At 33.8% G+C, this 23,857-nt stretch overlaps 3 protein-coding genes across 3 annotated transcripts in view; 1 reads left to right on the top strand and 2 right to left on the bottom strand.

Annotated features, from left to right (window-relative positions):
- LOC107675793 (WD repeat-containing protein 91) overlaps positions 1-12,148 on the top strand; it is a 22,194-nt gene extending 10,046 nt beyond the window's left edge. The window contains exons 8-16 of the mRNA XM_016470256.1: positions 1,460-1,615; positions 4,820-4,998; positions 5,873-6,023; positions 7,028-7,122; positions 7,319-7,478; positions 7,559-7,667; positions 9,618-9,730; positions 9,919-10,116; positions 11,092-12,148. Coding sequence (XP_016325742.1) covers positions 1,460-1,615; positions 4,820-4,998; positions 5,873-6,023; positions 7,028-7,122; positions 7,319-7,478; positions 7,559-7,667; positions 9,618-9,730; positions 9,919-10,116; positions 11,092-11,256 — 1,326 coding nt within the window. The 3' untranslated portion in view covers positions 11,257-12,148. The remainder of the gene's footprint in view (positions 1-1,459; positions 1,616-4,819; positions 4,999-5,872; positions 6,024-7,027; positions 7,123-7,318; positions 7,479-7,558; positions 7,668-9,617; positions 9,731-9,918; positions 10,117-11,091) is intronic.
- A 2,407-nt stretch (positions 12,149-14,555) lies between these two features.
- Positions 14,556-17,701, bottom strand: LOC107675748 (vitelline membrane outer layer protein 1 homolog). The gene is made up of 4 exons (XM_016470165.1): positions 17,039-17,701; positions 15,704-15,840; positions 15,188-15,301; positions 14,556-14,951 (listed from the first exon to the last, which is right to left on the bottom strand). Exons 1-4 carry the CDS (start codon positions 17,222-17,224, stop codon positions 14,768-14,770), a joined length of 621 nt encoding a protein of 206 aa, XP_016325651.1. The 5' UTR covers positions 17,225-17,701; the 3' UTR covers positions 14,556-14,767.
- Positions 17,702-18,779: 1,078 nt separating this feature from the next.
- Positions 18,780-23,271, bottom strand: LOC107675747 (vitelline membrane outer layer protein 1-like). Its single transcript, XM_016470164.1, has 5 exons — positions 22,936-23,271; positions 20,082-20,209; positions 19,786-19,899; positions 18,999-19,180; positions 18,780-18,927 (listed from the first exon to the last, which is right to left on the bottom strand). Exons 1-4 carry the CDS (start codon positions 23,140-23,142, stop codon positions 19,000-19,002), a joined length of 630 nt encoding a protein of 209 aa, XP_016325650.1. The 5' UTR covers positions 23,143-23,271; the 3' UTR covers positions 18,780-18,927; position 18,999.
- Between the last annotated feature and the right edge of the window lie 586 nt (positions 23,272-23,857).

Here is a 23,857-nt window from a genome sequence, read left to right as displayed (position 1 = left end):
ATGGGTCAAAATTATTGATTTTTCTTTTATGCCAAAAATGATTAGGATATTAAGTAAAGATCATGTTCCATGAAGATATAAAACTTAATTTTTTGTTAGTAATATGCATTGCTAAGAACTTAATTTGGACAACTTTAAAGATGATTTTCTCAATATTTAGATTTTTTTGCACCCTCAGATTCCAGATTTTCAAATAGTTGTATCTCGACCAAATATTGTCCTGTCCTAACAAACCATACATCAATGGAAAGATTATTTAATATTATAAAAATTGACACTTATGACTGGTTTTGTGGTCCATGGTCATATATATATATAGAGAGAGAGAGATTTACTTTATTTTATTATTTTTTTTAGTTACTTAGTATAGTTAGTCACCCTGGGTTAATCCATGTTAAGACAAAGGACCCCATCCTAAAATTTAAAAGGCTTATATTATACTGTGAAATGTGTGATGTCTAGAATATTAATTAGAAAATATGTAGTTACATTATTTTTTTGTACTCATTAAAATACTTTACTATTAGATGTTTTAATTATTTATTTTAATTGAATTGTATTATTTACTTTTTATTTAATATTTTTAAAGTTACATTATTGTTTTTTGTACTCATTCTTATACTTTATTGTCAATGTATTATTGATTTATTTACTTATTTTAATCTGCTTTTTATTTAATTGTATTTACTTTGATTTTTATTATGTGTTTATTAAGTTGCGTTATTGTTTTTCTAGTCATTGTACTGTACTGTTTTTCATATTATTAGTTTTAATTTAGTTTATTTATTTTATTTTAATTAACATGATTGTTTTTTTCTACTCAATATTGTACTGTACTTAGATGCATTATTTATTTACTTATTTTAATCGAATTTTTATTTAATCAAATTTGTTTTTAATTGCATTTATTGTAATATCTTTTTTTCTACTCATTATTGTGCAATGCGTTTTTTTGTATTTTTATTTATTTTAATCAAGTTTTTATTTTATTGTCATCTTTTTTGTATAATTTACTTAGTTTTACGATTTTATTTATTTATTTACTTTTTTTTTTTGCATTATTTTTCTTGTAGCATTTCCACAGACCCCTAGCACTTCCTTGTGGAAAACCCCTGATCTAGCAAACTAAATTTAAACCCTGTTTTTCTGTGTCTTTCTGCTAATCTAATGGTTTTTCTGCCTGTGATTTTTTTTTTTAGTTTGAGTAAGGGGGGGGGGGGGGTGGGGGTTAGTCAGTGGAGACAGAGGTGATTCATATCCTTAGTCTTTTCTTTGGTTTTACGATTTTATTTTTTATTTACTTTTTTTTTTTTGCATTATTTTTCTTGTAGCATTTCCACAGACCCCTAGCACTTCCTTGTGGAAAACCCCTGATCTAGCAAACTAAATTTAAACCCTGTTTTTCTGTGTCTTTCTGCTAATCTAATGGTTTTTCTGCCTGTGATTTTTTTTTTTTCAGTCTGCGAAGGCAAAAGATCCGCCTTCCGCAAAAGACTTGAAGATGCCCACTGTTTCCACGGTGACGGTGGATTTGGCCACAGGTCATTCCCGACAGAGACGGCACCATGACCACGAGAAAGAGAGAAAAGAGCTGCTCTCCAAACTCCCACCGCAGGTCCGAGAAATTATCCAACAGTGCCGAACAAAGGCCTCTCTGTCTCTCTCACTCTCTTCCAGCATGTTCACTGCGTTTCTGCATTTTGCTCCTCACATGACACTGGCGCAACAGCAGCCACACACTTATCCATTGGTTTTTGTTCGGGAAGTACATTTCCTATTCATTTTCTTCATAGGGATTTCAAAAGTTCTGATCCATAACCCAAACCAACAACCCAAAATGACATAAACATTAATCTGAAACAAAAAAAAACTCTTTGAAACTCAAGATACAAGACTGTGTTTTAGAGATATTTTATGAGAGAATGAAGTACTAATCCCACAAAGAAATCCAGGTTTAAGGCAAAACCACGTTTGTTTTTCATGCACTGCTAAATTTTGAGGTTTTGCTTCCATAACATGTCTTCTTTCAGACTAGTGGAAAGAAAACATCCAAAATACACATTTAAGTGTTTATTTTATTGTGTCTGTGTCTGTACCCTGGTGGAAAAAAAGTACACGTCCATAATGTACTTAAAGTGCTCTATTTTCACTCACTAATTTTGTACTCAATATATTAATAATTCGTCTTCAGTACTTCTTAAGATAACCGTGACCTGAACACTGAGGTGCATACTGAACTGTGAAATTTGTGCACCATTATAGCCCAATTTAAAAATATAATGTCCCAGGTGAAAAAAAAAGTACACTTCCGTAATGTACTTAAAGTGCTCTATTTTTGCGCACTAATTTTGTACTTAATATATTAATAATTAGTCTTTAGTACTTCTTAAGATAATCTTAAGAACATCTAAGTGTAGTCAACTGTGCTATTTTGAGACACCATGTATATGAACTAAAATGTGCTTTTAACATACTATCTCTGTATTAAAAAAATGTATTTAGTTACCACTTGTAGTAAATTTGAACCCATCTTTGTATGAAAGTACCTAAATACAGTTTTTAAACACATTTTTTTAGCACATTTTAGTTCATATACATGGTATTTCAAAATAGCACAGTTGAGTACACTTAGATGTTCTTAAGATTATCTTAAGAAGTACTAAAGAAGAATTTGTTGTATATTAAGTGCAAAATTAGTGCGCAAAAATAGAGCACTTTAAGTGCATTATGGAAGTGTACTTTTTTTCACCTGGGTAGATTTCAATTACAATGCATGTCTTTAAAAGTTTTTTCTCCACTTCAGCAGCACTTACATACAACAAAACTTACAGTTTTATTCCTCTCTATATTCTGAAGGTTTTTACTGAGGGGTTTGTTCATATATCATTCACACTGATGTATACAACATTTTATTCTTTAAAAAACTGGGTGAAAATGCATATATTTAAAGGCTGTGGGTTTGTTTCTCCACTTCAGCAGCACTTACATACAACAAAACTTACAGTTTTATTCCTCTCTATATTCTGAAGGTTTTTACTGAGGGGTTTGTTCATATATCATTCACACTGATGTATACAACATTTTATTCTTTAAAAAACTGGGTGAAAATGCATATATTTAAAGGCTGTGGGTTTGTTTCTCCACTTCAGCAGCCCTTACATACACCAAAACTTACAGTTTTATTCCTCTCTATATTCTGAAGGTTTTTACTGAAGGGTTTGTTCAAACATCATTCACATCATTTTTTTATATTTATAACATTTTATTCCTAAAAACGTGGCGAAAATGTATTTTTTCTGTCTGTTGACAGTATTTTCTCATTTATGGAGTGATAAAAAGAGAAATCAAAAATCCCTTCTATAAAAACCTTTAACTCTAATACATCAACAAAATCAAACAAATACTTTGAACATGGCTTTATCTAATAATCAGATTTATTTTCTGGAAATAACATTATTTACACTGGGTTGAAATCTACCATGTCTTTTTTTTAACAATAATTGACTTGATAAGATAAAAAAAGATAAGATAAAAAACCAAGTCCTCTGAATGTGATTACCATATTGGCCTCATTGTGCAAATTAGTGCATATTTAATTAGATAATGCCTCATTTGCATATTTAAACATAACATTTCAGAACACTTGTAATACAAAACTTGTCTTAATGTAGGCCTACTTGTCTTAACAAAAATGTTTTAATGTACTGAGATTAATCAACAGAGTAAAGTATGGTGATATCTAATAGTTTATCGGTTAAAATGTGGTGTAAGCTGCAGTCCGTAACTTTTTTTGGTTAAAAATGATCCAAAATCAATTTTTGAGCTAGTACATAACCAACTTGTAATTTTAGAATGAGTTCTAAGGAACATTAAATTTCTTTTTGAGGTTAATAGAACAATTTGTTTCAATGACATTCGAATGGTATGACAATTAGGGATTAGACTGTAGAGAAATTGAAATCTAAATTGTGAAACTTTTTTTATTCCCAGTTGGTCAGAACAAAACTGGCAGACATGTTACTTGTTCAGATGACATTTTCGGGTGAAAGTTCTTATTTTGGACATACTTCCAAGACATATTATCTGTAATTCCGAAAGTACAGTGAATATCCACACTGGTGCGTTGACTGACAGCCCACACATACACCTCAAAACGTAGGATTCATCCGCGCTGAGGAGCCGTGCCAATGCACAACCCACGTAAAGAAGATAATTCCGCAAATAACTGCAATTGTAGTTTTCAAACAGAGATGGCGACAAGGAGGCAGAATTTACAGACTGCAGCTTTAAGGAACAATATACAGGTTTTACATAAACATTGGTGCAATATAGTGGTAGCAGTTTCCATAACTAATACATTAACAATGAGAAATAAATTTGTTACAGTATTAATTTTTTGTTAACGTTAGTTAATAAAAACACAACTGCTTATTGTTGTTTCATGTCAGGTCAGGTCCATTAAATAACATTAACAGATACAGCTTTAGATTTTAATAATATATTAGTAAATGTTGAATTTAACATTAACTAAGATTAATAAACGCTTCAGAAGTATTTTTGTTAAATGGAAACTTATTGTAAAGTATTACCAACAAAATATATTTGTAGATTATTACAAAATATTCAGATATATATATAAATATATAGGAGGTTTGGGAGTGTAGGAAGAACTTTGTGTCATTTGCAGTGCATCATGGGAGTGGGAGGTTGCTGCTATTATTTCAGTTTGGATATTAAACGCGTTGAAATCCCACTGACTTCATCGTGACGGGTCTGTCTAGAACGTTTCTATGCATTATTGTGTTTGTGATCTTCACAGAGTTCAGAGAAGAAAAACGATTCGGATCCAGACACTCAAACCGAAGCTCTTCCTGATCAGACAGACTCCACCAATCAGACGCGAGTCTGTGATGTGGGCGGAGCTTCAGTGGAGCAGCCCTTCATTAAACTGAGTCAGGAGGAGTATATAGAGCATCACTCATCCATCATGCACTGCAGGTGTGGACATTAAATATTTCTGTTCCTGCAGCAAAAACAATCATAATTGAGTTTTTCTTAAGCATTGTCCTCCTCTGACTCTTATAATTACACGGGCTGTTGGATGCTGTATGTAAATGAGCTCTGATGTGATGTGGTGTCGGTCATCGTAGTTCCATCATATGTGACCCTGGACCACAAAACCAGTCAAGAGGGTCAATTTTTCGAAATTTAGATGTATACATCATATGAAAGCTAAATAAATAAGCTTTCCATTGGTATATTTCTGTTCCTGCAGCAAAAACAATCATAATTGAGTTTTTCTTAAGCATTGTCCTCCTCTGACTCTTATAATTACACGGGCTGTTGGATGCTGTATGTAAATGAGCTCTGATGTGATGTGGTGTCGGTCATCGTAGTTTCATCATATGTGACCCTGGACCACAAAACCAGTCAAGAGGGTCAATTTTTCGAAATTTAGATTTATACATCATATGAAAGCTAAATAAATAAGCTTTCCATTGGTGTATGGTTTGTTATGCTAGGACAATATTTGGCCGAGATACAACTATTTGGAAATCTGGAATCTGAGGGTGCAAAAAAATCTAAATATTGAGAAAATCATCTTTAAAGTTGTCCAAATGAAGTTATTAGCTATGCATATTACTAATCAAAAATTAAGTTTTGATATATTTATGGTAGGAAATTTACTAAATATCTTCATGGAACATGATCTTTACTTAATATCCTAATGATTTTTGGCATAAAAGAAAAATCTATAATTTTGACCCATACAATGTATTGTTGGCTATTGCTACAAATATCCCCCAGCGACTTAAGACTGCTTTTGTGCTCCAGGGTCACATATGAGTTCATCATATCATTGTGTTTTTAGGGTGGACTGCTCGGGCAGGAGAGTGGCCAGTCTGGATGTGGACGGGGTGGTGAAGGTTTGGGCCTTCAATCCCATCATGCAAACCAAAGCCACTATCATGTCCAAGTCCCCGCTGCTCTCTCTGGAATGGGCGGCCAAACCCAACAGACTGGTAAATCACGGCACTGTTCACCAATAAACACAGATAAAAAGATTTAGCTTCAGACGGCACATACATTATCAGCGTTTGCATTATCAGGGGTGCAATTTAGCATGTTTGTATATTTAAGCTGTGAAATGTAAAAATGCAAAAAACAATCAAACACTAGTAAAAAGTTTGGGGTTGATAATATTTTTTTAATGTTTTTTAAAGAAGTCTCTTTTGCTCACCAAGGCTGCATTTATTTGATCAAAAATACAGTAAAAACAGTAATAGTGTGAAATATTATTACAGTCTAAAACAGCGGTTTTCTATTTGAATCAGTGTTATTTTAGCACCTTTGAGATACTCTTATAGTTTTTGTTAATATTTTGAATGTATTTTTTTATTTTCTGCTTATACTTTATTTTTAGTTAAACTTTGTCATTTTTTTTATTAGGTTTTGTTTTTAAATATCTCTATAGTTTTTATTGATTTTTAGTCATTCATTTTAGCCTAATTTGTTTTAGTTGTTTGTTAGTTGTTTTATTTTTTATTATTTATTATGTTTTTAATTTTAGTTAATTATAATAACCCTGACTTGAATCTATGTTAAACTGTAATTTATTTCTGTGATCAAAGCTGTATTTTCAGCATCATTACCCCAGTCTTCAGTGTCACATGATCTTCAGAAATCATTCTAATATGCTGATTTGCTGCTCAAGAAACATCTCTGATTATTATTATTAATGTTGAAAACAGTTGTGTTGCCCAATATTTGTGTGAAAACCATGATACATTTTATATCTCAGGATTCACAGATAAATAGAAAGTTCAAAAGAACAGCATTTATTTGAAATCGAAATCTTTTGCAACATTATAAATTCTTTACTGTCACTTTGGATCAATTTAATATATCCTTGACGAATAAAAGTATTATTTTTTCAAATAATAACCATTTTAAACAGTTGTGTAATTTCATAACTAATTAGAATTTGGTGGTTTTATTGGTTTGTGTGGTGATTTTCGTCTTATAGCTGTTGCTCGGCAGTGGCGTCGGCACGGTAAAGCTTTACGACACGGATGCCAAGAAGAGCCTGTATGAGATGACCATAGACGACATCCATCCACGGTGAGTCCTCACAAATTACCCATAATGCACCAGGATTTTCATCTAAAAAAACATGCATAAACAATTTTTACATACATCTTATTTATAAGTTATTGTTGCATACTGTTTCACAAAATATTTTTTTTAAATAGTAGACAGTATACAGTATATATCCAGTAGATTCCAATTCCATTCTGAGCTTCCTGCATGTGTTCAGGATCCTGTCGCTAGCCTGCAGTCCGAGCGGAACGTCGTTTGTCTGCTCTGCCGCGGCTCCGGCTGCTCAATCTGGTGTTGTGATGGAGGGCGAAGCACAAGTTTCGGCTCCTGTATCCGGACAGCTGCTGCTGTGGGACACCAAAACCGTCAAACAGCAGGTACTGAAGCCAAACGGCACCAATACAGAAATGTATTTACTGAAAACTCACTGTAATGATGTTTGTCTTGTTGCATTCAGCTACAGTTTGCGTTGGAGCCGGGTCCGGTCGCCATAAACTGCACGGCGTTTAACCACAACGGAAACCTGCTGGTGACCGGAGCCGCAGACGGGATGATACGACTGTTCGGTAAGAAAGTTATCATGGTGACGGTTCAGCTGAGATTCAGATTTAGTCGCATGTATTCCTTTAGCGCTTTATACAAAACTAAGCGGTGTTACTATTTTAAATTTCATCAATTATAAACCACATTTAAGCTGTTAAGCTCTACAGAAGACAATAGTGTCATTATTCAGATCAATTCAGTTCAGTGTTGATTTAGTTCAGTTCAATGTCAGTGTCAGTGTTGCAAAGTTCATTTATAAAATAAGTTCGATTCAGTTCTAAAGGAGCCATACAAAAGAAAATGATGTCATTATTCAGATCAATTTAGTGCAGTGTTGATTCAATTTATTTCAGTGCTGATTCAATTTAGTTCAGCATTAATCCAGTTCAGTTCAATATCAGTGTCAATGTTGCAAAGTTCATTTATAAAATAAGTTCGATTCAGTTCTAAAGTAGCTTTACAAAAGAAAATAATGTCGTTATTCAGATCAATTCAGTTCAATGTTGATTCAGTTCAGATCAATATCAGTGTCAATGTTGCAAAGTTCATTTATAAAATAAGTTCAATTCAGTTCTAAAGGAGCCATACAAAAGAAAATAATGTCATCATTCATATCAATTTAGTGCACTGTTGATTCAATTTAGTTCAATATCAGTGTCAATTTTGCAAAGTTCATTTATAAAATAAGTTCGATTCAGTACCAAAGTAGCTTTACAAAAGAAAATAGTGTCGTTATTCAGATCAATTCAGTTCAATGTTGATTCAGTTCAGTTCAATATCAGTGTCAATGTTGCAAAGTTCATTTCTAAAATAAGTTCGATTCAGTTCTAAAGTAGCTTTACAAAAGAAAATAATGTCATCATTCATATCAATTTAGTGCACTGTTGATTCAATTTAGTTCAATGCTGATTCAATTTAGTTCAGCATTAATTCAGTTCAGTTCAATAACAGTGTCGATGTTGCAAAGTTCATCATTTATAAAATAAGTTCAATTCAGTTCTAAAGGAGCCATACAAAAGAAAATAGTGTCATTATTCAGATCAATTCAGTTCAATGTTGATTCAGTTCAGTTCAATATCAGTGTCAATGTTGCAAAGTTAATCATTTATAAAATAAGTTAAATTCAGTTCTAAAGGAGCCATACAAAAGAAAATAGTGTCGTTATTCAGATCAATTCAGTTCAATGTTGATTCAGTTCAGTTCAATATCAGTGTCAATGTTGCAAAGTTAATCATTTATAAAATAAGTTAAATTCAGTTCTAAAGGAGCCATACAAAAGAAAATAGTGTCGTTATTCAGATCAATTCAGTTCAATGTTGATTCAGTTCAGTTCAATATCAGTGTCAATTTTGCAAATTTCATTTATAAAATAAGTTCAATTCAGTTCTAAAGTAGCTTTACAAAAGAAAATAATGTCATCATTCATATCAATTTAGTGCACTGTTGATTCAATTTAGTTCAATGCTGATTCAATTTAGTTCAGCATTAATTCAGTTCAGTTCAATAACAATGTCGATGTTCCAAAGTTCATCAATTATGAAACACATTCAGTTTCAGCTGTAAAGTGGAATAGTTTAATTATTCAGCTCAATTTAGTTAAATATTGATTCAATAAAATTAATAAAATTTAAATTAATACAATTTAAGCTAAAGCAGCTCTACGGAAGACAATAGATCCATTTTCCAGCTCAGTTTAGTTCAGTGTTGATTCAGTTCACTAACAGTGTCAAGCTCTACGTAAGACAATAGTGTCATTATTTAGTTCAGTTCAGTTCAATTTTGTTCTCATCCAGTAGTGTCAGTGCAGTTAAATCGATAACATTACTGAATATTAATCATCTTTTAAGTCAAGTCAAGTCAAGTCAAGTCTGCTTTATTGTCAATTCTTCCACATGTACAGCACAATTAAACCCCATGTTGCTCGCATTTAATTTGGATGTTGAAGTGTTTGTGTCTGCTGCGTTTCTCTGCAGACATGCAGCGCTATGAGAGCGCGTTGAGCTGGAAGGCTCATGATGGTGAAGTGTACAGCGTGGAGTTCAGCTACGATGAGAATACCGTCTTCAGCATCGGAGAGGACGGGAAGGTGATGCGAATCTCTGTGCTGCATTGCTTTCTACCCCACATGCCACTCGTGTTTTAATAGCGTCTCTGATTTAAACTTCAGCAGCAAAAATGGTGTTCGAGTTGAGAAGTTTGATTCAGTTCCCTGTATCAGTTCAATATCTTTTAAGTTATGTGTTAAGTAATCAGTAATATTGTGTTTGTTGTCAGTTTGTGCAGTGGAATATCCACCGCTGTGGCGTGAAACAGTCGGAGTACTCGCTGTCCCAGGATGCCGTGGGGCCGTTTGTTCTGTCGGGTTACAGCGGCTATAAACAGGTTCAGGTTCCACGCGGTCGACTCTTCGCTTTCGACTCTGAGGGCCAACATGTTCTCACCTGCTCCAGCAACGGAGGAAATATCTACCGGGTAAAACAACACATTTAACATACACTCACACCTGTCAGGTGAGTCTAGTTCATTGAGGAATTGGTTGTTTGTTTTTTTGTTTGGTTGTTTTTTGGTTTCATCACTAGTATGTTGCTGTTTCTGTCATTATGAACGAGTGTTATTTTACTATCATTGGTATACTTATATAGTTTTTATTAATATTTTGAACTAGTTTTTATTTTTGTCTTCCTCTTACATTTTAATTTTAAAGTTTTAGTATTTTTTTTAATCATTTTTATGATTTTTTTAATGTGTCTATACAGATTTTATTTTTTTTATTTCAGTTTTAGTTATTTTAATACTTCAACTTATTTTATTTCAGCTAGTTGTAAGGGCAGCATTTTTCATTTTTATTTAGTTTAAGTTTTTTAATATTTTATTTCAGTTTACATTTGCTTTATTTAACAGTTATTAACAGTTAAAATTTATTTTTTTAGTTTTAGTAATTTTATTGCTTTTCTCATTTTTATTAGTTTCTTTAAATGTTTCTATATATTTTTTTTCAATTTTATTACAGTTTTAATTTTCGAATTTATTTTTCGACTTTAAACAAAAAGTGAGAAATGCTACTTTCGCAACTAGCTGAAATAAAATAAGTTGCAATAATAAAAAAGTTTACTTTTTAATATTTTATTTGATTTCAGTTAATATTTATTTTAATGATTTAGTTTTATGTTTTTGTGTTGTTCTCATTTTATTAGTTTTTAATATGTATAGTTTTTATTAAGTATTATTTCAAATTATTATTTTAATTTTAGTTATTTGAGTACTTAAGCTTAAACTAAACAAAAATGAGAAATGCTGCCTTGGCAGCTATAGCTGAAATAAAATGTTTTTTTTTTTTTAATATATTTTATTATTTATTTATTTTAGCTCAAGTATCAGAAATGTTTATTCGTGGATTTAGTTTTAATGTTATGGACCTAGCCTAATATCTGCTCTTCTCTTGTCTAGTTGAATAAGGCGGACGCGGGTCTGGAAAGCGTCTTGTCTCTCGGCGGTCATAAAGCGCCCGTCGTGACGGTTGATTGGTGCTCAGCGATGGACTGCGGCACCTGCCTCACTGCGTCTATGGATGGCAAGATCAAACTCAGCACGCTGCTCGCTCAGAAACCCTGAGCTCACAAAGCAAGTACAGCGGATCTGAAACGAGCATTTAGAGCCAGTGAGGAAGATGATGATGATGACTGAAGCAGAATCTCTGCTAACGTTTAAATCACGTGATGTCTTATGAACCAATCATCCCTGACAGGTGACCATTAGAATATCAAAACAATGTTACTGATTTAAAGACGACAAATCTACATTTTCACTGAATGATATAACAGACCATATAGATCCAGAGAGTGATGACGTATTATATTTTTCACAAAGCATTTATGTTTCTTTGCGAGTTAGTGATGTCTAAGAATATGTGGAGAAATGTTACTTGAGAAAAGAACAAACGAACTAAGATGGTGTTTTTTTCTTACTTATGGAACCATAAAATGCAACTTAACCAAGTAATAAAGCATCTGAATGATGTTTAAACAAATTATAATTTTTTTGCGTCCTGTTGTGCATTAAAAAACATGATCAAACAAAATCCTGTGCATCATTTAAAGTGCGCTTTTGTGATTGAATTACAAATACAACGACAAACAAATGAATTTGAAATATATTCACAGCAATAGAATTGCAAGTCTCTTAAAACGGTTTTAAAGCAAAAATAACCACTTAGATGAATGATTCATTATAAATGTGTGTTATTTACTCATGTACGCAGTGTTTTACAGATAGTTATGTAATGTCCTATATCATGGTATCCATGTGTAGATATTAAACCAGGTTTACTTTTTTTTTTAATCTAGTCATGATTAGAGATTTGATTAAACAGGATTGGTTAGTAATTCTATCAGTTTCAACTCTCAAGTGTTAACATTTTCCATTGTAAGTGCATTCATGGTTCAGTTTTTGAGGGAAAAGTAGTTTGATTATTGGTAATTGAAAGGGATAGAACACACACACACACACACATCTTTTCAAGCTTTACTAGCTGGTAAAAACAAACCGAAATGTCATTTATTATTTAGCGAAAAACTTGACTTCGACCGTTGCGCTTCTGCTTGAGTTCATGAGAGCGGCAGTTTGCGCTGAGCCAAATTCGCGCCAAATTTTTTTAATCAGTTCTCGCGGTCAAATCTGTAAACTGCCATTTTGACAGGAGACAGCTGTAACTGACGTGTTTACCTCAGAGAACCAATGCCTCTTAGGGCAGGAGTCGCAAACGAGTATTTTATAAGACCTTTGCATCCTTTCTTTAAAGTTCACTGCCATTATGTGATCAAGACAAGAGCAAACACATCTTTAAGTGTTCGGAAAAAGAAAAGGTCATACAGCTTTAGAACAGCAGCAACGTGAGTAAAAAATGAATGGATTTTATAGGCTTCAGTTATACTGAAGAAAATTCCTACGAACTGACCCATGAAGGGACACTCAATAAATACTTAAACATGCATCTTTTTAATGATACCTATTCACAGAATCACATAAAATAACTTCATAGAAATGCATTTCCTTGATTGACAACTAGTCACAAAACTCTTCTATTAACAAACTGGAGGAAAACTCAAGTACATTTTTCAGTAAGATCTTTTAATAGTAGATGTTGTTGCTGTTCTCTTTGTTTTCCATTACACATGAATGGAAAAAATAATTTTATTTAAAAAAAAACTCTGCTCAAAGCATTAGGCCTATTTAAAAACCTACAATATCGGGGTGAGTAAACATTTGTAAAAAACTATTTTAATTTTTAATTTGATTTATTTACTTATTTTGAGTGATTTATTTTGATCTCTCTAAGTTAACCCAGGTAAGAATTGACCCATGAAGAGACACTGTCATCATTCACCTTTTTAATGATATCCATTCACAGAATCATGCACATGAAGTAACTTAATAGAAATTGACAACTATGAAACTTGTCTTAAAACATATACCCGAGGAAAACATAGGTAAATTCTTCGGTATGTTCAAGATCTTTTAATTTTAGATGGCATTGTTGTTTTCGTTGTCCATTAAATATGAAAAGAAAAAAAATCTCTCTTAGATCTGCTCAATTAATTCTGCCCAAAAGTCAAGCGCCACTTTCATTTAATTTTTTTTACATTTTTTTATTTAATCAGGGACATTGGGATATTGGATACAAACATGGCGGCGCGTTCACACGCTGCGGCTTCTCTCTCTCCCTATGAAACTTGTCTTAAAACATATACCCGAGGAAAACATAGGTAAATTCTTCGGTATGTTCAAGATCTTTTAATTTTAGATGGCATTGTTGTTTTCGTTGTCCATTAAATATGAAAAGAAAAAAAATCTCTCTTAGATCTGCTCAATTAATTCTGCCCAAAAGTCAAGCGCCACTTTCATTTAATTTTTTTTACATTTTTTTATTTAATCAGGGACAATGCCCATTAATAGTACATAAATATGTAAAATGCCCCAGATTTAGCCAACACTGGCTAATTTTCATCTGCAGTCCCTTTTGGCAGGTTGATGTTAAGGACAGGAAGAAAATATAAACAAAGAATATTAATACACCAAATTAAAAACAAGGAGAAAATAATAAAGCAGAAGAAAAAATAAACTAAGACTTATATGGAAACACAAAATTACACACTACCATATCCATAAACCACTATAAATGATCACAATTTTGATGGGCCAATAACCATATTTTCAGCTTTTTCGAGAAACCACAGTGTCCTGTTTGGTTCAATAACCATATTTTCAGCTTTTTCGAGAAACCAAAGTGTCCTGTTAAATGTTTTAATTCTTTCAGCTCTACTGGGAGTCTATTCCACTCATGTGTTCCTCTAAAAGCAAAAGATAATTGACCAAAGGTAGTTTTTCTTAATGGCACATTACAATCACCTCAAATACCGGCACGAGTATACCGTCCTGTTATCTGATCAATGTAATCCTTAAAAACAGGTGGAGCAAAACCACACTGTAAAAAAAATTCCATAAAATTTACGGTAAAAAACCGGCAGCTGTGGTTGCCGGAATTTTACCGTAAAAAATACAGTAGCAACGTTTTAGGTTTTACGGTTTTATCTTAAATTTACAGTGAAATACCATATTTTCATTAACTGATATAATGTTAATATACCAACATATTGAAGTACTAAAATCTGCTTTGTACCTTTGTAATACAGTAATAACTAATAAAAACACAGGTGGTAATGAGAAAACTATATGTAGAATCACAAGTAGATTTTTCACAATCTGAGTCAAATACTAATCCATAGAAGGTGCTTGGTGTCATAGACACAAATATAAAAAAAACATAATGTGACACTAAAATAACGAAATAAACATGAATTCATGTATATAGTAGGGGAATTTACCGTTAACCATTTAACAGGTTTTTACTGTAGCATTTTTACGGTCTTTTACCGTTAAATTCACGGTCATTTTTTACAGTGCATTTAAGATCTTAAAAATAAGTACTAAATCAGCAAATTGAATCAAATGTTCCCAACTTAAAATAGAAAACTTAGTTAATATGCTACAATGGTGAAGATATATTTACTTACGATGTATTAAAAAAATTCCACCATATCATTTGTTTCTGAAACAACCAATCAGTTCAATCACAGCAGTAAATGCGCATGTCGTTGAGGGCTGTGTCGTCTCCGACTCCCTGCGGCTGCTCCACCATCGTCTCGATGCCACAGATTCCCTTTCCTCCACACGTCTCGCTCCAGTCGCCCCATTCGCCCCACGAAATCCCAGATCCCTGCAGCATTTCCGCATTTCCACTGCAGTTAAACCTAGAAATTCAGATGGGACAATACAATGATCACAACCAGAACTAGCCTATGAGTCCAACTGTCCAGCTCTTGGCGTTAAATAACTCTGGACGCTTGACCAGGTCACTTCATATCCATGTCAGATGAGCATCATGCAGTGACGTGTTTGTACAGCTTGTTATGGGACGCTGTGAGAACGACATTCTTAAACCAGAATCCTGCTGCTTTAGGAAAACCGGTTGTCACAAGTTCATCACCTGATATTGTTTGCGGCCGTGTCGTCCATGATCCCTTTGTAGGGTTCCACTCTCAGCTGAAAAGATGTCAGAAATCCACTCGTGCACCATTTGATATCTGACCATTTTCCCCAGCTGAGGAAACAACGTGATAAGGAACACGTTGGTGGTATAACCAGTTATTTGTTAGTTAAATAAAAAATCCAGCTTGAATAGCTAAAAACTCTGTTGATAGCAGCTCTGTTCCCAAACTTAGAATTCTGCATTCTATTGTCTACATACACTCTAAAAAATGCTGGGTTGTTTCAACCCAACTTTGGGTCAAATATGGACTAATCCAACTTTTGGGTTAAAAATGTAATGTAAAAATTTAACCCAACGGTTGGGTTAGTCCATATTTGACCCAAAGTTGGGTTGAAACCACCCAGCATTTTTTAGAGTGCAGACAGCAAATGCTTCATAAGATGCTCTCTATATAGGCAGCTCACTAGGTTTAGGAACAGAGCCTCTGTATTACGTCCAGTTCAAGCTCTTCACCTTCCTACATCGGACTGAACTGTGGCGTAGTCCTCGTACGGGCCCGATGAGCTTTTAGACGGGTTGATGCAGTGAAGACGAATCCCATTGAGTGCCGTGTTATCACCAACCAGCAGAGATTCCCACATACCTGCCACCTTCAGAAAAACAGCATGTGCTGTACTAATAACTTAATGCTTTATAGTCACACTGCGCAGGTTCATTATTGTTAAACAAAAACTACTACTTTAAAAAAAATACATTGACTGAAATCAACTCAATTAAAAAAAATAAATAAATAAATTTTCATTTATTTTAAGCTGAAGTATTAAAATGACAAAAAGTAGAAATATCTAAACCAAAATTAAAATAATAAATATTAAAATCTAAATAGACATAAAAAACTAATAAACTGACAAAAATACACAACAAATTTACTAGAACTTAATATAAAATTAAAAATATAAATAAATACCATAACACCATATATATGATAATGTGACACTGGTTTAGAGCTGCGTGACAGGATATTTTACATGTGGTGTTTTATACATATAAATAATCAGCTAGTTGGGTTTTGATATATTGTTTATGTGAGCATACTGTATGTATGCAGGAAAAGTTGGATATACTGTATGTGAAGTTTAGATATTGAGGATTATGAAATCTATGTGTTTAGTTTTAGTTTATGACATTTTGGTGTTTGTTTCTTTATAAAGCTACCATGGCTATTTTCATGGCAAGAAAAAGGTTCAAATGTAGCAAAATATAAAAAGAAGAAATAAAAAAATCATCGAGTAAAAGATCTAAAATTTCTGGTGTGCAAATATCTGGCCTGATATTTTGTTGTCCTAATTACTATTAGATGCTGTGTATCATTGCCATGATTAAAATTGTACATTTTGGGGTTATTATAAGTTTGATCATATCGCACACATGCCATAATACATATGTGACCCTGCAGCACAAAAGCAGTGTTAAGCCAAATATTGTCCGATCCTAACAAACCATACATCAGTGGAAAGCTTATATATTCAGCTTTCAGATGATGTATAAATCTCAATTTTGAAAAATTGACCCTTATGACTGGTTTTGTGGTCCAGGGTCACATATTATAATAATATCATACCGTGTGCAACTGTAGAATTTACTATAGGTTAACATTAACATTAACTATAGTCTGCATGACTTAGATTGCATTAGGTGAAAAACAAATAACTTCACAATAATCACTTATAACCAGACTAATCATTCACAATAAGATCAGGAACATGAATTAAGAAAGTAATAGTCAGTTTTGATTTTATGTGGAGCCACTGAACCTCACACTACTGTATACTGGTGATAGTCACTCACCTTAAGACTAAAGCCTGTGGCATACATTCCAGTCGGACACATTTCCTTCTGACCCCACGAGCCCCATCTCATCCCGTTATGGACCCTCAGCAAAGATCTGAAAGGTCTGCTAATGGTTCGCTCAAAGCGTCCTCCTGCGATCACATACGGCCCGAAAACAGCCAGCAGTGAAATCAACTTGTACATGGTTTGAGAGCCGTCTTTTATGTCTCCTGCTGGAGATCGGAACAGATGTGTGTGTGAGCGAGCGTGTGGGTGTGTATGAGTGTGTGTGTGTGAGTTAGTGAGTGTGTGTGTGTGTGAGTGTGTTTGCCGGTTCGTCACAGAGCTCAGTGTTGGACATTGACCCTCCACCAACAGCTGGATTCAAGTCCAACCAGCACAGCAAATAGAACCTCTCTCCAAAACGTTATCTAAGTAAATATAAACTGATCAGTGGCCCAAGACATCAATAACCTGCAAATATACAAACACTGATCCAACAAAAATATCTGCAGGCCTATGTTTGACCGTTAGTGACCATACAAAGTGTTTTACTTGGTAATATGCCTCTAAAATACTGAGTTGCTTGTTTGATTTTATATCTTTAATGATTCAGACAGAAATATTTAACAGTGGAGAAAATGCTGGGCATTTGCGTATAGGTTTACTGACATTTCCTGATGTAAATATCAATGCTTGCAAGTAAGCACAAGTTAAAGGAACAGTTTGGCTAAAAATGTAAATTCAGTCCTCATTTATTCTCCCTCGTGTCGTTCCAAACCGTATGACTGTCTTTCTTCTGACGGGCACAGTGAGAATTTAAATATCATAAAGTATTTTCTTGACTGCTGAATATGTCTTCTAAAAAAAACAACAACATAAAAACAAGAATATATATCATATATATCGGATCAATTAGCTAAAGAAAATCTGTTTATCATTATTATTGTTCCAGCCAGTAATCAGACAAATTATTCAAAACTAAAATGATTGTGGATATTAAAGTCAATGATCTGCATGTGAACACAATCAGCTCAAATGCTGCTCATTGCCAGTAAAAGCATGAGCCCTTTGAAACAGCTTTGATTGATGAGTTCTCAATATTAATATTAAACAGATACTGTGAGCAGAAATCAACACTGAACACCAGCTCGAGTTCATGATACGAGAGCAATGAGGTCACATGACTCTCCACTTCCCAGGTCGAGTTCTTCCGTTTCCAGCTGATGAAACTTCAAAACAATAACATCAAAAATATAGCCGCAAGCTGCAATCATCTGGATCTGATCACAAATATCTCATGCAGATGATTACTGGAGATGATATGATTGAAATGTGTGTGTGATACACAGTATGATACTGGATCTTATAGCTCATTTTCCATTTTTCTGATGGGCAGATCTCTATTCAGGATTATGGCTACTGTAATATTTTGCCAATAGTGCCATCTCAAGTTAAATGAAGACATTTTAAATGTTACACTCTCTTTTTATTTAAATGTTTTTTTTTGCAGTGATTCCACATTTTGGAAACCTTTCAGGGGAACAGTTCCTAAAAGAATAATTTATTTATTAGTCTGAAGAATAATTCAATCTAATGAACCTTTTTCTACTATAAAGAAACTATAAAGTATAAAAAATTCTATACTTTATAACTCGATGTGCTAAAGGACGTGAAACTCAAGGTGTTTCTTAGAAAGAAACGTTAATGCGATTTGGCTCAAAAATAAAATAATGAGGATAATCCAGTCAACCTTGGCATTTTTGGGGGTCTTGATTATCCTGTTCTTTATTTTGTGATAATGCTGCTGATTGTGCATGATCCCTTACAAAACTGTGGTATGGTTCATGTTAGCTCATCATAGTGATATCAGTCTTCTTGCTGTTTTTGTTGTGGTCCTCTTAAACCTGAAAGAAAAACCAAACTCAGTTGCGCTGCAGTATGTGACGATCCGAGTGTTTGATTGCGATCGCATCACCTTAATCACAGCAGAACATGCGCGCGTCATTGAGAGCGGTGTCATCTCCAAATTTCAGCTTCTCTTCTATCCGTGTCATGATGCCACACATCCCTCTTCCCTGACACAATGGGCTCCAGTCGCCCCACTCGCCCCTGTGTGTGCCGTCACCCAGCAGCAAAGACCCTCCACTGCAATTGAATCTGAAAAATGTGGCAGTATTTTGATAAACATGAAGCTTTGGAATGGTTTGCTTTGGCCAAGAAGAAATATACAGCCTATTAATTTACTCTTTATAGAACACTTACGATTGTGCTGTTGGTCACCTGCCATGCTTATATGTGACCCTGGACCTCTGCAGGACACCGGCCCTCCAGGACTGAGTTTGGACAGCCCTGCTTTAAGCATTTACTGTTTTTTAAAATCGGTGTGGAATGCACTGATTTCTACAAAGCCCCTCCTTCTGAAAAGCTCAGAGGGCTCTGATTGGCCAGCTGACTGAGTGCGCTGTGATTGGCTGAACACCGTGTCAGAAATGTAATGCCCGTTACCGTAATTTGCACAAAAAAAAAAAACCTTTCTGGAAGAAAACTTAGGAATGGAATGAAGGTGTTCAGTGAGGGAGTTACTGATATAGAGAATAACTGGAGTAGACTTTGTGCTTTATAACTTCTTCATGCTCAAACAGCAATGTTTGAGAAAAGCACAATAGGTCCTCTTTTTGGGTGATCTATCCCTTTAAACAGCTTGATAATGCTCAACGACTCACAAAACAGCAACAGTACGACTTGTACTGCCACATGTTCACCTGATGTTGTTTGCGGCCGTGTCGTCTCCAATTCCTTGGGAAGATTCGACTCTCAGCTGAAAAGCTGTCAAGAATCCAGAAGGACACCATTTGATTTTTGTCCACTGACCCCAGCTGAAGAAAATCACAATTTATGATTATTTAAAAGAATTTTAGTTCTTTGGAAAAACCTTTTATTTATTAGTTATTATTAGTTTTTATTTATTTGTTAGTTTATTTATCTAGCTTATGAAGAAACCCTTCCTAACCTTTAATGTAAGAATTCTTCATAACAGTGTAAAGTCTGAGTCCATTACCTTCCTACTTCGGACTGAATGAAACGGTCATGCTCATCTGAGTGTGGGTCTTTGAAGAGACTGATGCAGTGAAGACGAATCCCATTGAGCGCTGTGTTATCCCAAAGACCAAAGGAAAGTTCCTCCACCTCAAAAAACAACAGCAAAGCATTAAGGCAATCGTCCATTGGGAACAGAGTTAACTAACCAATAATAACATTCATGGAGATTAATAAGAGACTAAACATAGTTCATTCTTACGGCACTGCAAAAAATAGATTTTCTTCCTCAGTATTTTGGTCTTGTTTTCCAGAACAAATATCTAAACATTCTTAAATCAAGATCCATATACTTGAGTTGCAAAATGACAAAACAACTCTTGCATTATGATGAAAGATATATCAAAATGAAGTGAGTTTTTAGTTAAATAAAGAAAACAATTGCCAACTTGTTTAAGGATGCTGAATAATAGCAGTCAGGGAGTGAGTTACATGTAACGGAATTACGTCATTTAATTATACAATAAATGTAACTAATCTGTCACGGTTACTGAGGAAAAAAGTAATTAAATTACAGTTACTTGTGACAATGTCGTCTATATATACAGATTTGCAGACACATGCTTATTCGATAACTGTTGTGTTTCGTATTTGAGTTTGTGTAAATGCTTTATTTTTGAAGATTAATAGTTTTTCCAAAGCATTGTTAGATGTCGGCCTTTCCTGTTTCTTTTGCAAAGATTTGATTTCAAAAACAGAATCATATCTATTAAACTATATCTCATGATTTTGAATCAGTATTTAACCTCAGAACGATCTCAAAGTAAAAAAAAAAAAAAAGAAGTGCAAAAATCTGATTTTGTGGTGGCTGTGCTTTAAAATTAATTTATTATAATCTTAATTCAAGTGAAGGATTTTGAAAGTCTGACAGTAATCAGTGTTGAGAAATTCTTAACATTTGAAAATATTAGTTAGAAATGTAGTAATCAAATGTAATCAGTTACATTACTTTAAGAAAGTAATTGAAATAGTTACACTACTTATTACATTTTAAATAGGGTAACTTGTAATCTGTAACCGATTACATTTCCAAAGTAACCTTCCCAGCACTGAATAGTGCTTACAAATAGTAAATTTACTTTGTATAAAGATGTTTAATAATAAATAATAATAAATAGTACATGCTGTATTAAATCTACCCTGTGCACTAAGGATGTTTCACTAGAAAACAAGACAAAAGTACAAGTTATTTAAATACTTGTAGTTAAACCCTGCAGTTTTTGCTTAAATAAAGAAAAAATGTGATGTTAAATAATTATAATAATAAAAAATACTACATATTGTATTAAATCGACCTTGCGTAAGAAGGTTTAACTGGACAAAAGCACAAATTATTTAAATTTATATGCATTATTTAAAAACACTTGAGTAGTTTTTAATGGCATTTAACATCAAAATGAAACTTCTGTCATGTAAAAAAAAACTTAAGGGTACTTTTGGGGACACTTCATTCCAGCGATACCGTTGACTTGATTGCAAAGATACTATTTAAACTGAGCTGGATGTTGACATCACTGAATTCAATGATGAACTGTCTTTAACTGAAAAATTTGTGTTTACTATTGTCATTTTGCATTATTGACACACTATTTTCCTAATTAATGCTGTTCAGTTGCTTTGACACAATCTGTATTGTTAAAAGCGCTATATAAATAAAGGTGACTTGACTTTTCTGACCCCATTGGCAGATATTTATTCTTGTTTTAAGCATAAACTCACTTCATTTTCACTTCAAGTCAAACAAAACAAAAATACTACATCAGAAACCCGTTTTGAACCTTTAACCTGTTAACTGTCGGCTCCACTTTTTGAGCATAGACCTGAAAATGACATTTCCAAATTAAATTGTTGAATGCTTTGGAGCACAGACTTAAGGTTGGTCTCTTTTTAAAGAAGACACTTGGCAGATTATTGTAGAAGTGAATAGTAAATAGTAGTATAATAGTAGTAGTAGTATAATAAAAAGTTATGGAAGTTTAAGTTTATGAAAATATAAAAATTAAAATATTTATATTTTATATAAAATATATATTTTACAAAACATGTTTTACTCTAAAACTGCTAGAACAAGTTGTGTTCCAAATTTGAGGTTGATATCTCAAAAAACGAGCTTTCAGTGAGATTTTGTTTGGGCGTAGTACCAAGCTTTTCCACTAGATGACCATCAAACCCCATTAGTAACCATATAAGGGCACCTCCATTTCCATATATGGTTTGAGTGATCTGAAACATGTTTTTCCATACTTTTCTCAATAATTATGAAGCAGACATCACATTCAGAAGTATTAAGGGCAGTATGGCAGTATTTGATTTCAATTCAACCTCTAAAAAACACAAAATCATGCGACGAGAACCTTAGACCTACGTTACAGTTCACGCTGCATCAAAAATGGATAATCAATTGTTTTTTCTTTATATTCAAAACACTTCTAGACCTTTTTTTCTCCGAAAATGGAATGGATGTTATCTTTTGAACACTTGACATGAAAATGAATGGAGGTTTTTACTGATTTTTCATGATTTCATACGTGCACCGCTATTTCAAAGTAAAGGTCAGAACTCACTCTCCGACTCTGAGGAGTACTCTTCTTACAAATTAATAAATTACAGTTGCTCTGTAAAATATTTCAAAAATTCGTCACCAAATATGAAAACTAGAGTCTAGTAAGCTTTCAAACGATATATAGTTTGTCAAGATTACTTTAGGTTCAGACTAAGATATTACTGTTTAAAACATGTAATGACAAGTGGGCCCACCGGTGGGCCAGGGACAGTTAACAGGTTAAGCCACATTCATGAGTCAGTGCTCAACTTACCATGAGACTAAATCCTGCAGCGTACGTTCCCCTCGGACAGAATTCCCTTTGAGCCCACGACCCCCAGTTCATCCCATTGCGTACCATCAGCAACGATACGAAGTGTCTCTCGATGCTCCTCTCAGAACGTCTTCCTGCGGTCTGAACGCTCCCCTGCAGCCCAATAAAGGCTAGCAGTGAAAACATGATGGAAATGAAGCGATGCATTGCTACAGATGGACTAAAATACTGATGTAATTAATCCTGTTTGGTTTCTACACTTAAAATTGATCCTGGGTTTCCGAGTCGTCTGTGGTCGGTCAGCAGAACCTGCCTGCTTCTTTATCAAGCCGATCAGAACAAAACATTTGTGTGGTTTATTAATATCCCAGCCAATCAGCAGCCAGGAACACTGATCACAGGTCAATGTCCTGTAAATGAACACACAAACTGTTAGTGTCCTTGGAAAGTGTTTGACTTGGTCAATTTCCCATAAAATGTTCAGTTGCTGCTTTGATTTGGTAATTTTGGACAGTACAGAGAAATAAGCATGTTTTGCAACACAGAGAATATTAGCTCGACATCAAAACAACTGTCCTGTAGTAAATATATTTTACTCACCTTCATATCGGTCCAAACCCGTATGATTTTCTTTCTTTTGAAGCGCACGAGATAAATTTAAGTATCTGACCTATTTCATACAACTTGACTTCTGAAGTCATATGATAATTTGCATGAAGAAATAAATGCACAGAGCTACAGAATCAGTGTTTATCCATATTATTGTTCAAGACAATAATGCAACACTAAATGATTGCGCAAGTCAATAAACAACACACTTTAGACAAACACTGACTGATCAGCTCAAATGCTGCTCATTGCAGGTAAAAGCATGTGCCCTTTGAAACCGCTTCGATTGATAGTCTGCATTTTTTATTATCTT

This window comes from Sinocyclocheilus anshuiensis, unplaced genomic scaffold (genome assembly GCF_001515605.1).
Source record: "Sinocyclocheilus anshuiensis isolate Anshui unplaced genomic scaffold, SAMN03320099.WGS_v1.1 scaffold708, whole genome shotgun sequence".
NCBI classification, from domain to species: domain Eukaryota; kingdom Metazoa; phylum Chordata; class Actinopteri; order Cypriniformes; family Cyprinidae; genus Sinocyclocheilus; species Sinocyclocheilus anshuiensis.
The sequence above is the reverse complement of the archived record's forward strand: the minus strand, read 5'-3'. Positions and strand labels throughout refer to the sequence as shown.

What these genes read in the sequence shown, in the direction of transcription:
- LOC107675748 (XM_016470165.1), bottom strand. Translation starts at nt 17,224, where the DNA reads ATGTACAAGTTGATTTCACTGCTGGCTGTTTTCGGGCCGTATGTGATC. An exon ending in CCACAGGCTTTAGTCTTAAG is followed by an intron (nt 15,841 to 17,038) that starts GTGAGTGACTAT and finishes GTTTTTCTGAAG; the next exon opens with GTGGCAGGTATGTGGGAATC. An exon ending in GTTCAGTCCGATGTAGGAAG is followed by an intron (nt 15,302 to 15,703) that starts GTGAAGAGCTTG and finishes TTGTTTCCTCAG; the next exon opens with CTGGGGAAAATGGTCAGATA.
- LOC107675747 (XM_016470164.1), bottom strand. Translation starts at nt 23,142, where the DNA reads ATGCATCGCTTCATTTCCATCATGTTTTCACTGCTAGCCTTTATTGGG. An exon ending in ATTCAGTCCGAAGTAGGAAG is followed by an intron (nt 19,900 to 20,081) that starts GTAATGGACTCA and finishes GATTTTCTTCAG; the next exon opens with CTGGGGTCAGTGGACAAAAA. An exon ending in ACGGCCGCAAACAACATCAG is followed by an intron (nt 19,181 to 19,785) that starts GTGAACATGTGG and finishes CACATTTTTCAG; the next exon opens with ATTCAATTGCAGTGGAGGGT.